This window comes from Lampetra fluviatilis, chromosome 5 (genome assembly GCF_964198595.1).
Source record: "Lampetra fluviatilis chromosome 5, kcLamFluv1.1, whole genome shotgun sequence".
Classification (NCBI taxonomy): domain Eukaryota; kingdom Metazoa; phylum Chordata; class Hyperoartia; order Petromyzontiformes; family Petromyzontidae; genus Lampetra; species Lampetra fluviatilis.
The window spans coordinates 8,924,812-8,941,423 of record NC_136279.1 but is presented as its reverse complement, the minus strand read 5'-3'; the positions used below and the strand labels follow the sequence as shown (position 1 = coordinate 8,941,423).

Here is a 16,612-nt window from a genome sequence, read left to right as displayed (position 1 = left end):
CGCCACCAACCCTCCAACGCCACCACCCCCCCAACGCCACCACCTCCCCAACGCCACCAACCCCCCAACGCCACCACCCCCCCAACGCCACCACCCCCCCCAACGCCACCACCCCCCCCAACGCCACCACCCCCCCAACGCCACCAACCCCCCAACGCCACCACCACCCGCCCCGCCCGCCGGTCACCCCAACCCCAGCGATGCAATTCAACAACATCACCACCACCACCACCAACAACTCACGGTGGTGACCCAGAGAGAAGAAGAACAACGCCAATGCGATGAGTGAGAGAGAGAGAGACGAGGGGAGGGGAGGGCATCACTGAGATTTCAGAGCGAACGCAGTCGACGTCACTGACCGCAGACCGCGTCGCAGCGACGTGCAGTGGCGGTAGCGACCGCAGTGGAGGACACAGGTGAGTTGCCGTGGGGGGCGGGTGGGACAATGGGTGTTTTTTTATATATATGTATACGCCGTACAGGATTATAAGACGCGCCTTTCCTCCTGCGCGTGCGCGCGCGCTTTCAATCATAAAGTTGGCGTTGTGCGTCTCATGGTGCAGTAGGCGCGCACGTGCGTTGTGATTCGTCTCTGTCTCTGTCTGCTCCACACGTGGGGGGGGGGGGTAGCGGTGGTGAAAAGTGGCGCTTTCACTCGGCGACCCAGGTTCGAGTCCCGCAAACCACTCATTAATAACAGCAGCGAATATCTGAACCGGCATCTGGGAGGCCCCTAGGTAGACGCGGCCTCAAATGAGTACCCGGCGCGGTGTGTAAACATCGCCACTGGGGAGACAAAGGCGGCCGGTCGTGGTGCTGGCCACCCACCCCCTCGTGTGCTGTGCCGGCCTTCATAGGTGCTCGCTAACAGCACTTGCCCCCGGCGTATGTTAAAGCTATACGGGGCATCTTTGTCATTGACCAGGTTTTTCGTTGTAACTTTATTGACAGCGGTGTACACGTTGAGGTGCGTCTTACTTTCCGGAGCGTCCTATACTCCGGAAAATAAGGTATTTGGATTATGGTTTTGATAATAAATTGTCATCATAATTCCTTTGTCGACCATACGTCTTCATTAACAAGTCTTTGTACTTAATTGACGTTATGAGTGTACGAATAAGCAATGATTCATCAACAGAAATCCATTATGATCAATAGCTCCAATACTCCATAATTCATCATCAATAAATCTCCATATCCGTGGTAAATAATGTACGACATGAGCATCACTGTAAATGATCATCCTCATTCCACTGATCAGTCAGGGTCAGGCCCTCTGTGATGTACAGTATCTGCTTGCTTGTCTGCCAGGTTACCGTTGCCACCTGTCCTGGATTTCCCAAGACGTCTTTCTTTTCGACGTAGCTACTCTTTGACAGAGCCGTCACTCGGATTCTGCGAATCGGGGCGACCGCCCTGGACCCCGCACTTTGGGGGGGGGGGGGTGCGCTTTAACGTCACGGTCGTCAGATGTAATACTTCCAGTTTAGTTTGAAGGCCTCGGGAGCCGCACCCTCCCCCCTATGGATGGCCCTTACTTTTGGATATCTTGTCAGTCTTCCCATGGCATTAACAATTTCGGGTTTTTTCAGTTGCATAATAATAATAAACCACTCAAGACCATGCATTTACGTGTACAGTAGTAGTTCTCACCGATTCTGGCACTGAGATATTGCGCACCTCCAATTAGTACGGTTGGATTCGTACAGTGGGAAAGAAGTTCAACATACATTCATTCTTCCCACGATATGTCGCGGTTTTATGTACCCCAGAGGTGACAACGCGAGCACCACCACCGCCACCACGTGTGTGGGACCCCGCAGACAGCCACTGCAATAAGCGACCACGATGCCACCAATAAGAAAGACGGAAGGTAACGCCACTAATTTTATCTCACACTCCATGGGCGTGCGAATTACTTGGTACATAAGAAAAGTGTACAGCGAAAATTTAAAACACGTAAAACGTGGACTCGACTGTATACTTTATCCAATATGATCCTTCAAAGATCACGACTGGGATTCACATCAGTCAGTCGTCTGCCTTGAGTAACACGGATCGACAAGGGTCAGTTCACTACCAACAAAAATACATTTTAGTCCATCAGGCCAGGAGCCTTTGTGCGAGCAGCAAAACCTTGAACCGGTCTCAAATCCTTTTGAGTCTCATCAGCACGGTGTGGCCTGGCAAAGAAATGCCACTGGGTTTCCTGGTGTTAGAAGGCCATTCACAGAACATTCGTTATATCAAACCCCCTTTGCCATTCAGTGCTCCACAATCAGGCAAGACGGCACAATCATTTTAATTCATAAATCATCTTCAGCCACGATATTTCCACTGCTGGATGAATGCCTCTCCAAGCCACCGTCAAATTTAAATGCAGATTAAAGCCTGGGCGTTGATGTGGTTAGAACAGAAGGTCGCGAGTCGAACTCCAGGTCAGGGTTCAACACGGCCCATCATCCCTCTGTGACGGATCGACATTCCATTGTGTGTGTGCACCAACAATAGTGGCATCTGCCATGTGAATGTAGAAATTCCTCAACTGGCTACAAACTACCTAAAAAAACACACGACAGCACCCCCTCCATGCTAAATATTACACGTAGGTGTTTACCTGTACAGGGAATCTAACTTGTTATTTTTTACCTGTGCGGCGGCGGCGGCAGCAGCAGCAGGCGTCCCCGGCTGGCTTCAGCAGAGGGGCGGTTCGCTGGCTCGTGTGGATGAACGCGACGACGAGGTGGATGGAGATGAGGTAGACAATCTATGTTTAGAGGATGACCTTGTGGGGGGCGTCAGGCTACACGAGTGAGGTCAAACAGAGCCGGCTGCACACCTCTTCCATCACCCCTGCCTAACCATGAAGTAACACTCTGCTCCACGTAAACAAGCTGGCCGTACGAGCCTGGCACAGGGCGTTCTTGCCAGCATTTTTTGTAAACGTGTTTAATGTGCCTGGCCGCGAGGTGGCTATGAGATGCAAGTAATGGGTTCTTGAATGTACGCGTGCAGTTGTCGATAAGTGTTATCTCTCTTTACATTGCTGGTGAATTTCTTTGGGTTCTCAAGCGTCCGATCACATGCCAAACACTCATTCGTGGAACGTTTGGCCCAATCGAGAACATTTATAGTGAGCAGGTATTGATTGACCAGGTGTTGGGGTGAGCAGGCGTTGGGGATAGCAGGTGTTGGGGTAAAGTGTTGGTGCGAGCAGGTGTTTGAACAATTATTTGAGCGAGCTTGTGTTTGAAAGGCTGTTGAATTGAGCAATACGTAGATTGAGTTGGCGTTAAGACTCAGAGCAAGCTGTGTGACGGAGCGTGTGTTGAATGGAGGAGTGGGTGTGCGTGTGTTTGTGCGCGCGTGCGTGACCTGGTCAAGGCCTGTGATACCATCAGTAGGCCTGGGCTCTGGGTTGTACTTCGTGCTTTCGGAGTCCCTGACGGTTTGCTCACAATTATTTAGGACCTTCAGTATGGTGAGTGGGCCCGGGTAAAACTACGTGGCAGGGAGTCGGGACCATTCCCTGTTCACCTTGGAGTGCGACAGGGATGTCCTCTGGCTCCCACATTATTTAACATCTATTTCGACCACGTAGTTCGTGAAGCCTTTGATGGCTGTACCGGAGGAATTTCCATCTGGTACAGATACAATGGGAGGCTGTTCGATGCCCGGGTGCAGTCAAGGGATGGCTCCCTCTTGGTCAACCATGTTATATATGCCGATGATCTGGTAATTGCTGCTCGCTCAGAGGGTGAGTTGGAGGCACTGCTGCTGAACCTGAAGCATGCCACGAAGAGGTTGGGCCTTACCATCAGCCCCACCAAAACTAAGCAAGCAGGCCTGGTCATTTTGTACCATCAGACACTCCACCCCCACAACTCCAAATTGGTGATGGGGCAGTTGTGGAGAGAGTGGAGACTTTCCCATATCTGGGCACTGTGCTCATGACTGGCTCCAATTTGACAGCAGAGGTGTCACTCCGCGTTAGTCGAGCGGCATTATCTTTTCATCGGTTGCGTAACGCTGTGTGGAAGCTACCTGGTCTGTCGCTCCACACGAAGCTGCAGGTCTTCTCGGCCACAGTCATGCCCTCCTTTCTCTACGCTTGCGAAACATGGACCCCCCTAATGGAACATCTTCACTGGTTAGAAACATTTAGGCTGGCCTGCCTACGATCCATCCTGGGTTTAACAAGGCTGGATTGTGTCAGGAGCTCACAAATCCTTGAAAGATCTGGACAAAGTTCCATCGGTGAGCTCCTCCGGCAGGCAAGGCTGCGTTGGTTGGGTCATGTAGCCCGCATGCCCAGCCACCGCATGCTTAAACAGCTTTTGTTCGGCCGGATAGAGGGGGCTAAACAGGTGTGATGCGGGCTAGAGATGAGATGGAGTGATGTGGTACAAGAAGATGTGGAGCTGAGTGGACTTGCCGATGACTGGTACCAGCGGTGTCAAGATTGGCCTCTGGAGAAGGCTCGTGAAGGACGCTACTGGGCATTTGGAGGCAGTCGGCCTCCAACAACAACGGAGGGCAGAGGAGCGACGCTCACAACGAGCAAAGCACCGGGTCGCTAAAGCGCAGCAAGTTGGCACAGTAGGGGGCACAGGTGGTGCATCGGCCAGTCATCTCAGTCAGTCGACCCGTGGTACCTGGGTCTGCCCCGTGACCTACACTTCACGTGGCCTCCACGTGCACATAGCCTGGCACAAGCGCCATGGTGATGTCACCGCCACTTAGTGGCGAATGGCGGTTGTTGTTGTTGTTGTGCGTGTATGCTGTGGGGGTGCAGACCGAGCCAGGGCCACACGAGTTAGAGGTCCCCAAGGCCCGTGACGAGGACCGCTTCGAGGCGCTGTCTCAGGAGACGGTGTCGGCCCTCGCGCTCACCCGCGGCTGCGTGGCCGAGGTGACGACGGCAGTGATGGCAGTGGCTTCTCGTGTTCCCACGTTCCCACGTCTCCACGACCCTGTGTTGTCTTGCCTCTCCGTATTCATGGCCCCGTGCCTTCGTGTCTCCGTGTACTCTTGTATTTTCACGTTACGATGTTTTCGTGTCCCGGTGTCTCACTAGCTCTGTGTCTTGATGGTTACATGTATTATCGTCAAGTTACTGTGTTCTGTGCTTAAATGTGAGTTTTTTTTATCCCCATGTATCTATGTTCCCATGTCCCTTCGTTTCCAAGTCTTTGGGTCTTCATGTCCCCATGTCTACACGTCTCTTCGTTTCCAAGTCTCCGGGTCTTCATCTCCCCATGTCTTCACGCTTCTTCGTTTGCAAGTCTCCGGATCTTCATGTTGCCATGTCTTCATGTTCTCTCCATCTTCACGTCCCCCGTGTTTTCATTTTGTCCACAGCTCATGGACTTTAAGGATGTGCTGCTCCAGCATCCTCTTCCCGGGGCCCTGCGCGCAAGGTTTCTCCTGCTCATGTCTCGACTACACCGCAGGTAGCAGGGACCTTCCCACTCATTTAAGGCTGAGTTTACGTAGACGAGGCCAGGTGCAGGTTAAGACACTACTCGCTCCCCACTAGACACCAGTTACAATTCTAGGAGACAAATGATGATGATGATGTAAATAATAATGATTAAACTGGTTATGATGATGATCATCATCATCATGAAGATGACACTGGCAGTGATGACAACAATGGGCAAATAACATGAATAAACGATACTCAGGATAGCAATGATGATGAATGAGACTGGTAGTGATAATGCTGATGGTTATGACAGGGACGATAATGATGCTGACAATGATGATCCTACTCCTAATAACAGCCACGGTGATGATTATTAACATCACCATGACTACTAACAATGGTAACAGTCATGGTGACGATGTTGATATTTTCTTATTTTATATTTATATAGAGCGCCTTAGCTCAAGGTGCTTTACATAGTTTAAAAGTGGTACAAAAATATAGTGACTTAGATGGCAAGGGAGTGCAAAGGTCGAAAAATGAGTGACCGTAACAGAGGGCATATGGGGTCACGAAAGGGCAGAGGAGGGAGGAGACGGAGTGGAGGGGCGAGGGGAGGGAAGAGGAAGGGAATGGGCAGTGGAGAAGAGGTGAGGCTTCGAGAGAGGAAGGAAAATGAGGTTAAGGAAGGGGACTGCTCAATGTACAGGGGAAGTTGATTCCAGTGGAGGGGTACAAAGCGGGAGAAGGATCTAAAACGAGATCGAGCACAGAGAGAAGGAAGGAGACAGAGAGAGATACAGAGAGTATATTGGGAATGGTGAGCACGAAAGGGGGGCACAAAAATCCATGAGAGGCTGAAGATGAGTTGTGGATGACCATGGAGAGATGATAGTAGTAACGATGACAATGATAACGTCTGTGATATTAACGACGATGGTGATGATAATGTGTGACGAAGTGTATCAGACGTGCAGGTGCCCGCCGGGGAACTATCCCGTCTCACGCTGGTCTACTCGTCGCACTGGCACGGGCAGAGCGAGACATTGAGGACCCTACACGAGCACTGCCAGATGTGGGTGCCGGTCAATGGCCGCTACCTCCTCCTCCGTCCCTCCTCCTCCTCCTCTCCGCCTCATCATCTCCCCCGCACCCAGCACCACCACCATCATCGTCATCATCATTCTCATCATCATCATTGCTCTCCATCATCCTCACAGTCGTCCACCACCATTGCCATCATTATGATCATCGCTGTGGTCATCGTCATAGCTATTGTTGACCATCATCACTTCGTCATAGCCCTCGTGTGACATCACACCCATACATTTCAATACCTTACTGCAGTGGCATTACAAATTGCGCTACGACCGAGCCCTTGATCAAAAATTGAAAGGTCTTTTTTCCCACCCTCCTTCCCTGAACGAGGATTCAAACTCGCGTGGGACGTACACGGCGCGGGTGTGTAGCTACTAGAGCAGAGAGCTCTTCCGTTGACACTGACCGAGTGACTGGAGCCGCATGCAGAGGAGGTGTTTGTGTGCCCGCGCGCTCAGGGACACAACTATGGGGGGGGGGGGGTATGTGGTAGACAACTATGGGGGGGGGGGGGTATGTGGTAGCGTCATGCGACGCGTAGGGGCCCAGTCGGTCACAAGGGGGGGGCCCCGAATCAACAACAAGATAAACAAGTAAAAAAATGTAAAAAAAAAAAAATGTTACCAAAAAACTAAGGAGAACAATAATACATGATTGTAGCCTACACATTATTGTACACGGGTTAACACACATCCGTAGCTATTTCACTAGAAGTGAGTCGGGGGAAGGGAGAGAGGGGGGGTCCACCCCGTTGAAATGAGTTGTTGCGCCCCTGCCCACGCGTGTGTGTGTGCGTGTGTCCATCTGTCCCTAGGAAACAGAGGCTTTTGGATGTCGCCATGAGGCGGTTGCAGCTGGTGCACGAGCAGGTAGTGACCTTTCAGGGCAGGGGAGGTCACCACCTGCACACCACCGCCTGGCCTTGCACGAGCCCCTCAGCTTGTGCAACCTGCCGAGGAGTTGACTGAGGCTGGGGGTCGATTGTGTGCAAGGCCGTAGCCATGGAGTCAACATTGGAGGGGACCAAATCTTCCAGGGGGTCTGGGGGACCCCCCCAGAAAAAAAACTACATTTGAAAACTAATTTCCTGCCATTTCCTGCCTAAAATATAAAAAAATTAACTAATACATAGGATGGAATTTTTATTTATTTATTACAATAATGTCTGATAGTGTATTGTATTACATTGCTCTGTTTTTTCTTTTTTACCTTTTCTTGTTTCATTGTATGTAATGGCAGAGATTAGGGATTAATAAAGCACAACCATAACCACAATCATATATATTGGTGTGAACATCGCCACTGGGGAGACAAAGACGGCCGGGCGTCGAGAATCCAAGTCCCGGGCGAAGCCGGGTAGTAAAGCTAGTATAAAATAAATTTATTTTATAGCAATATATTGGGGGGACATTTTGAGCATATTTGAATATTGGGGGGGGGGGGGTGTGTGTGTCCCCACAATATATATTATAATTACGGCCTTGATTGAGTGAGGCTAGTGGAGAATGTGAGGCCTGAACGTGTGAGACAACCGAGGTAAAGTCGCCATGGAAAAAGGTCAAAAGTCCATGAGTCGGTTCACTTTGCGAGTTTGCCTTGGCACACAAAATCGACCGGTGTGTGATCCAACACCCCAACCAACACTCCACCAAACACTCCAACCAACACTGCACCGGTTGTGTCGCCAACATCTCCACCAAAAACATCACCCAAAACCTCATTCCATCGGTCAGCAAAAAGTTCACTTAAAATACCACTCCACCCCCTCACCAGTGATGAGGCCAAAACATTACGAAGACCCATGCAGCACCATAGCCACTCCTTGGCAGTTATAGCACAATACGATTCACTGATTAACTCAAATTATTACAAGCACCCATATACAATCCTGCCCTCATCTTGGCGCGTCATATCTGGGCATGGCTCCCTGATGATCCATAATGTCTTTTGTGTGGTCCTTTTGGTAACGAACAATACAAAAATATCAATATCATCAGCCATTATCTATCCACTGCTAGATGAAAGCATTTCCGCACAATTTGTCTTTTCACCAGCGAATAAAACGTGTTTTTTTCCGTAACCGCGGACCTGACAAGAGGGCAGAATCCGCAAATAATCTTTACATTTCCATTTAAAGCTTTCGTGACTGCAGGGATTCATCTTCTTGGTTCTTTCGGTAAAGTCACGTAGAAGGGAAGTAATAAAATAATAAAAATAAAACATAATAAAATAATTCTCACGACGTTTCGGCCACAACGCAGGCAGCCTGAGTACGGCTGCTTGCGTTGTGGCCGAAACGTCGTGAGAATTGTTTTATTATGTTTTATTTTTATTATTTTATTACTTCCCTTCTACGTGACTTTACCGAAAGAACCAAGAAGATAATCTTTACATGTTGAGTTGAATGTCAATCGTGTGGGGCTTTTCCTGAAGACGCGTCAATGTCATTTTTTCTCAGGTGAGAAGAGTTGCAGAGGAGAGAAAGCTGATTCGCTGGGAGAAGATGTTTATGAAGATGACGGTGAGAGATCGACGACGTTCATTTCGAAGCCATGCGATGCACGCAACTTTATTATGATTCTGTCGTGTGAGTGTGCGTGTGTTGAACTTCTTTGGCACCGTGCGTGTTTTTTGGTTTGTCGATGGGTGGCTAAATCACAGAAAGTTGCCACAGGTGGGGTGCATATAACCAATCATAGTAATTGGTTTTTACCCTTTTAACTGGTACAAAATCTGACACCTTTATACAAGGCATCATGTTTGCAATAACCTCAACACAAGAAGTCAAAATGCAAACAAAAAGAAACAACTCTGATGATGATAATGATATGCACTGTCCTTGAAGTTGATTGGTCCACACCCGAGACAGCTTTCTTTAGAGCCTAGTCTCCATTGGTGTTGGACCAGATGACGCCAAAAGGCGTACAACTTTTGTACCAGTTAAAAGGGTAAAAACCTATTACTATATTTTGCCACTGGTAAAGGAGATCTCATAGTGTAAATAACCAATCATGTCAGTTAATCCAGAGCACCTGGGCCCTCCTGCCAGCGAGCCTTCAACAACTCCACGTGGCCTCAGAGTGACAGCACAAATGCTGTGGTGACGTTGCTTTAGTGGCGAATCGCGGTTGTATGTAAATGTTTATTTGTCTGTGTATGTGTCTGTGTGTGTGTATTTGAGAGTGTCTCTTTGTATGTCATGAAGGAGTGGTGCTATGAACTCAGTTACATAAACTCAATTCCAGGCCACGGATAACATCAGTGGAAAGTGATATCTGACATGATGCTTGGCCTCCTGTAGATCAACTCAGCCTAAAGTGAGTACAGTACCGTATCTGATGTATCACCTTACCCAGCACTGAGGAAGACAGATTCCGAAAAACGATGTGTTGGCCACCCCACCAACTCGTGCACAGTTTCAGCCTTAATAGGTGCTCGCTAACGGCACTTTCTCCAACAGGCTGTATGTCTATACGGGGCAGCTTTGTACGACTGTCTGTCCGAGTGTACATACGTGTACAGCACATGTGTGCGTGTACGTGCCTGTTAGCGAACATCTGTGTTTTCTCACGGAACCCTGACGGGCCAGGCAACTGACGTTCTTGGAGCAAAGTGGCCGAATATGGTGGCGTCTTTCATGGAGGAAGCGACCCAGAGGTACGTGAACATCAGCAGCGAAAAGTGAACGACAATGTAAATGTCCGTGTTAGATGTTGCTCTGCCCCTAACAATAACTCGGCAACCAGATACTACCCCTTAAATCAAGACACGAGGCAACCAGACCGAACCCCCAATCCATAACAAACTAGAGAACCAGACCCTGCTCCGAACTAGCCCCAGCACCAACTCCTATCGGATCGAGTGGGGGGGGGCACAAGAACTGTTGTGTGGGGGGGGGGGCACCCTCATAACCGCAATTCACCGCTAAGGAGCATGAACTTTGGTGTGGTCAAAGGGAAATTTGGTGGTACAGGGCACAATCCAGCTTCCACCTATTTAAACTATAAAACCAAAAGTTTATTTTTATTTTACCGGGTAAGACCCACTGAGCTGTATAGCTCTTTCAGAAGCGACCTCGCCACAAATTCTAGCGTAATCAAGTGGCTTATCACGTGGACATTTATAGCAGCCAAATACTCTAAACGCATGTTTCTAAATGTGGAGGGAGAAACCGGAGGACCCGGAGAAAAATCCACGCGACCATGGGGAGAACATCCAAACTCCAAAAATACAGGCGTCGGGGTCAGGATCGAACACACGACCTCCTGTAAACCAGGCGAGGTAGTTAACCAGGCGAGGTAGTTAACATCTCGCCACCGCGGCACCCCAACTAACAAACGAGCAAGCAACCCCCAGCTCTTCTCTCCACGGGATGAGAGTTTTCTTTTTTTTTCCTGAAGCGTGCGTCGTTTGACACGTGCTGTTGGACACGAGTGTCTATTTAAGTCGGGGACGTCTTGTCGTGTTGTTGTAGGGGAGACGTCCGGAGTGTTCAGAAAACCTCTTCCGAAGGCTTCAGTAAAGGCAACAGTGATGAAGACGTGGATGTTGATGACGATTATGACGATGAAGACGATAGTGATGATCAAGACATGTTCATCCCAACTGTAAGTGAAAGAAAAAAAAAGCATTACAAATGTAAATATGCCTGTAGAACGCAGTATAGAAAATATTTGCATAGCTGTACAGATATTCTTAGGTTTTTTTCGGTAAAGTCACGTAGGTAAAACATTAAAATTAATATTAATAAAAGTAAAATAAAATAAAAATCACGACGTTCCTGTACAGATCATTGAGTGTTATCTGCACACGTGTATCGGTTTTCTCCACCTCGCAAAAACACTGAGGACTCAGTGAGCCTTTACTGATTATAATTTTCTTACTCGCAATATATTCACGTTACAGAGTTATCTAAGTTAGCCTGGCGGAGTGGAACCTTGGTTAGACCATTTGAATCTGGTTTTGGACGATTCAGGCCATCATCGATCCGGCACCTATAATCCTGCACAGGAGGGATCCTCCAAGTTCAGACCGTGTGGGTCGCAAGGAAGCCAAAGCTTGGTCTCCTAATTATCATTACAACCCCCCTGGGGTCCATTAATGTCGTACCGCTTTGGGGAAGGTCAACAGTGGTCATCCCATGGGAATGCGGAATTTCCACCTTAGGGTCATTATACACGTTGATGAACTTTAATGAAACTGTTGTCGGATATCGCCACGGAAATGTTTGCCGTTCCATTTCCCCCGAGTGTGTCATGGCCCTTGGGGCAGAAGGAGTGCCACCCCTCCTCTGTTCCCTTGAGCAGAGAGACAAAAGCTTAATCTTTCGACTCCGAGTTGTGCATCACGCAATAATGAACCTCGTGTTGTGTTTGTCTGAGATTGCAGGAGCGACACTGGAGGAAGCGACCAGCTCCCATGTCCATGGCGCCTCGTAGACGGGAGTTCGGCACTCAGACTGACGCCACCGCGCAGACAGACACTGACGCCCAGGCAGACACGAGCACGCGGACGAACGCAGACACCCAAACGGATGCGCGCGCGCAGACGGACACGCACACGCAAACGCAAACGGGTGCCCAGGGAGACGCTGGCACACAGACGAAAACCGCCGCTCAGTCGGACGGAATCTCCCAGACGGACAGAATCTCCCACGTAGACACGGGCGCCCAGACAGACACCGACGTGGTGGACGAGGAATATGTCCCTCGGCCAGACCCATCGGGCCAGGCGGATGGAACCCTGCTGCTGGAGAACGTCACGTGCACGGACGCCGCCAGCCAGACGGAGGCTCCAGCAGAGGGGAGGTGAGGAGGGCCGAGTGAGTGGGACACGATGGAGTAGGACAGGAGGAGTAGATGCCAAACGTTCCTGGTTTGGCCCCGGTTTAAAGATATCTGGGCTAATGCTTGACCCACGAGACGGGCAAAGTGCGAGACTCTCTGTGTAGTGGGCGGTGCTGGCAAAGGAGAAAGTGGGCCCGATGAGTGGTAGGTGGGGCCACAGACGTTAGGAACGGCGAGGAGAATCGGTGTGGTTGTGTAAAAGTTGGCGGGGCTGACAGAGGGAGGTGCTGCCAGCTCACCATGTGTCCCGGTTGAGCATCCGAGAAATGTGTGGTGGCCTTAGGAGGGAGTGAGGGAGATAGCAGAGTGATTTCGCCTGACCTCCAACCACGAGAATTGAACGCGTACCCTTCAGATTGCGTGTTGGACGTTATAACCACAGGAGCAACCAATCATCTGCTATCATGAACAGTAATAACAACAACAAAAACTATTCCAAATATGCACCTTTGTCAATGCTTCTTTGTGCTCTTTTCTAATTTTCTTCCATTCGCTTTGCCAGTGCCCATGTGGCTGATCCATACATCACAATGTGCAATATGCGCCAACTGAAAACGCTCACAGCCCCGGTTATAAAAACAAACCTTTTCACCAAATAAACAAATTCGGCGTTCTGCACACCGAGTGCACAGATTGAACTCGTCGCCTGCGTGTATGAAGCGTGTCCGTGCGTGTGCGTGCCAGTTGTGGGGAGCTGTAGTACGGCGGTTAGCGCGCTGCGTTACGAACCCGGTGACCCGAGTTCGTATTCCCGCTTACGACCACCACCGGCGACGATTATCTGAACCGGTCCTGGGCCCTCCCCTAAGGTCGACCCAGCATCAAACGAGCAGCTGGTACGATGTGTAAACATCGCCACCGGGGAGACACATGCAGCCGAGTGTGGTGCTGGCCACCCGACCTCCCATCGTGCGCCGCGCCCGACATCATCATCATCGGTGCTACTCGCTAACAGCACTTTGCGCGCAACGGTCTGTTGAGGTATTATTTGGTTCTTTCGGTTAAGTCACGTCTAAAGATAAAATAATAAATTAAATTAAATAATAGAATACGACGTTTCGATTGCAACACAAGCAATCATCATCAGGTATAATGAAATAGCGACATAATATCTAACCAGAAAACTATAGACAGACATATTAGCAGACAGATATCACAAGATACATACATAGCGAGAGCAACACAGGTGACAGAGAGGGGTGATCGTCTCTGTGGGGTGGCCTTAAATAGACAGAGGGGGGGCGGAGGCAGAGAGAGGGAGGGGGGTTAGAAAAAATTAGCATATCAATGAGTGGTCCAAAAGAAAACGTGGTGCTGCGAGTACGATGGCACAGCAAGCAAGCCTGAAAATCAGGAGAAAGACACACTAAAATTAAATAACCTAGTAAAATATCGAAATGTAATGTAATACAACACAGAGGGTCGGTCAACACACAATTAACGCATAGCCTGGTTGATTACGTATTTCAAAGATTGCTAAGTTAGAATTTAAGTGTGAACATTCTAAAGAGGACACAGGCAGAGAAAACAAGTCGCCAGAGAGAGAGAAAAAAAGATAAGCTTAAAACTTCCCCGTAGAAGTGGTTCAATCTTAATTTTAGAACTTTCGTGACTGCAGGAATTATTATTTGGTTCTTTCGGTTAAGTCACGTCTAAAGATAAAATAATAAATTAAATTAAATAATAGAATACGACGTTTCGATTGCAACACAAGCAATCATCATCAGGTATAATGAAATAGCGACATAATATCTAACCAGAAAACTATAGACAGACATATTAGCAGACAGATATCACAAGATACATACATAGCGAGAGCAACACAGGTGACAGAGAGGGGTGATCGTCTCTGTGGGGTGGCCTTAAATAGACAGAGGGGGGGCGGAGGCAGAGAGAGGGAGGGGGGTTAGAAAAAATTAGCATATCAATGAGTGGTCCAAAAGAAAACGTGGTGCTGCGAGTACGATGGCACAGCAAGCAAGCCTGAAAATCAGGAGAAAGACACACTAAAATTAAATAACCTAGTAAAATATCGAAATGTAATGTAATACAACACAGAGGGTCGGTCAACACACAATTAACGCATAGCCTGGTTGATTACGTATTTCAAAGATTGCTAAGTTAGAATTTAAGTGTGAACATTCTAAAGAGGACACAGGCAGAGAAAACAAGTCGCCAGAGAGAGAGAAAAAAAGATAAGCTTAAAACTTCCCCGTAGAAGTGGTTCAATCTTAATTTTAGAACTTTCGTGACTGCAGGAATTATTATTTGGTTCTTTCGGTTAAGTCACGTCTAAAGATAAAATAATAAATTAAATTAAATAATAGAATACGACGTTTCGATTGCAACACAAGCAATCATCATCAGGTATAATGAAATAGCGACATAATATCTAACCAGAAAACTATAGACAGACATATTAGCAGACAGATATCACAAGATACATACATAGCGAGAGCAACACAGGTGACAGAGAGGGGTGATCGTCTCTGTGGGGTGGCCTTAAATAGACAGAGGGGGGGCGGAGGCAGAGAGAGGGAGGGGGGTTAGAAAAAATTAGCATATCAATGAGTGGTCCAAAAGAAAACGTGGTGCTGCGAGTACGATGGCACAGCAAGCAAGCCTGAAAATCAGGAGAAAGACACACTAAAATTAAATAACCTAGTAAAATATCGAAATGTAATGTAATACAACACAGAGGGTCGGTCAACACACAATTAACGCATAGCCTGGTTGATTACGTATTTCAAAGATTGCTAAGTTAGAATTTAAGTGTGAACATTCTAAAGAGGACACAGGCAGAGAAAACAAGTCGCCAGAGAGAGAGAAAAAAAGATAAGCTTAAAACTTCCCCGTAGAAGTGGTTCAATCTTAATTTTAGAACTTTCGTGACTGCAGGAATTATTATCTGGCGACTTGTTTTCTCTGCCTGTGTCCTCTTTAGAATGTTCACACTTAAATTCTAACTTAGCAATCTTTGAAATACGTAATCAACCAGGCTATGCGTTAATTGTGTGTTGACCGACCCTCTGTGTTGTATTACATTACATTTCGATATTTTACTAGGTTATTTAATTTTAGTGTGTCTTTCTCCTGATTTTCAGGCTTGCTTGCTGTGCCATCGTACTCGCAGCACCACGTTTTCTTTTGGACCACTCATTGATATGCTAATTTTTTCTAACCCCCCTCCCTCTCTCTGCCTCCGCCCCCCCTCTGTCTATTTAAGGCCACCCCACAGAGACGATCACCCCTCTCTGTCACCTGTGTTGCTCTCGCTATGTATGTATCTTGTGATATCTGTCTGCTAATATGTCTGTCTATAGTTTTCTGGTTAGATATTATGTCGCTATTTCATTATACCTGATGATGATTGCTTGTGTTGCAATCGAAACGTCGTATTCTATTATTTAATTTAATTTATTATTTTATCTTTAGACGTGACTTAACCGAAAGAACCAAATAATAATTCCTGCAGTCACGAAAGTTCTAAAATTAAGATTGAACCACTTCTACGGGGAAGTTTTAAGCTTATCTTTTTTTCTCTCTCTCTGGCGACTTGTTTTCTCTGCCTGTGTCCTCTTTAGAATGTTCACACTTAAATTCTAACTTAGCAATCTTTGAAATACGTAATCAACCAGGCTATGCGTTAATTGTGTGTTGACCGACCCTCTGTGTTGTATTACATTACATTTCGATATTTTACTAGGTTATTTAATTTTAGTGTGTCTTTCTCCTGATTTTCAGGCTTGCTTGCTGTGCCATCGTACTCGCAGCACCACGTTTTCTTTTGGACCACTCATTGATATGCTAATTTTTTCTAACCCCCCTCCCTCTCTCTGCCTCCGCCCCCCCTCTGTCTATTTAAGGCCACCCCACAGAGACGATCACCCCTCTCTGTCACCTGTGTTGCTCTCGCTATGTATGTATCTTGTGATATCTGTCTGCTAATATGTCTGTCTATAGTTTTCTGGTTAGATATTATGTCGCTATTTCATTATACCTGATGATGATTGCTTGTGTTGCAATCGAAACGTCGTATTCTATTATTTAATTTAATTTATTATTTTATCTTTAGACGTGACTTAACCGAAAGAACCAAATAATAATTCCTGCAGTCACGAAAGTTCTAAAATTAAGATTGAACCACTTCTACGGGGAAGTTTTAAGCTTATCTTTTTTTCTCTCTCTCTGGCGACTTGTTTTCTCTGCCTGTGTCCTCTTTAGAATGTTCACACTTAAA

The 16,612-nt window shown here is 47.7% G+C and overlaps 1 protein-coding gene across 6 annotated transcripts in view; it reads left to right on the top strand.

The window, feature by feature from the left end:
- Positions 1–201: 201 nt before the first annotated feature.
- LOC144932513 (uncharacterized) overlaps positions 202–16,612 on the top strand; it is a 23,025-nt gene continuing 6,614 nt past the window's right edge. For 5 of the 6 annotated variants that reach the window (XM_078856676.1, XM_078856673.1, XM_078856671.1 and 2 more), the window contains exons 1-12: positions 202–416; positions 952–1,010; positions 1,773–1,873; positions 2,670–2,758; positions 4,796–4,912; positions 5,362–5,453; positions 6,390–6,503; positions 7,341–7,395; positions 8,985–9,047; positions 10,116–10,183; positions 11,001–11,133; positions 11,915–12,333. In XM_078856676.1, coding sequence (XP_078712802.1) covers positions 1,849–1,873; positions 2,670–2,758; positions 4,796–4,912; positions 5,362–5,453; positions 6,390–6,503; positions 7,341–7,395; positions 8,985–9,047; positions 10,116–10,183; positions 11,001–11,133; positions 11,915–12,333 — 1,175 coding nt within the window. In that variant the 5' untranslated portion in view covers positions 202–416; positions 952–1,010; positions 1,773–1,848. The remainder of the gene's footprint in view (positions 417–951; positions 1,011–1,772; positions 1,874–2,669; positions 2,759–4,795; positions 4,913–5,361; positions 5,454–6,389; positions 6,504–7,340; positions 7,396–8,984; positions 9,048–10,115; positions 10,184–11,000; positions 11,134–11,914; positions 12,334–16,612) is intronic. The other variant, XM_078856672.1, reaches the window with a different exon arrangement.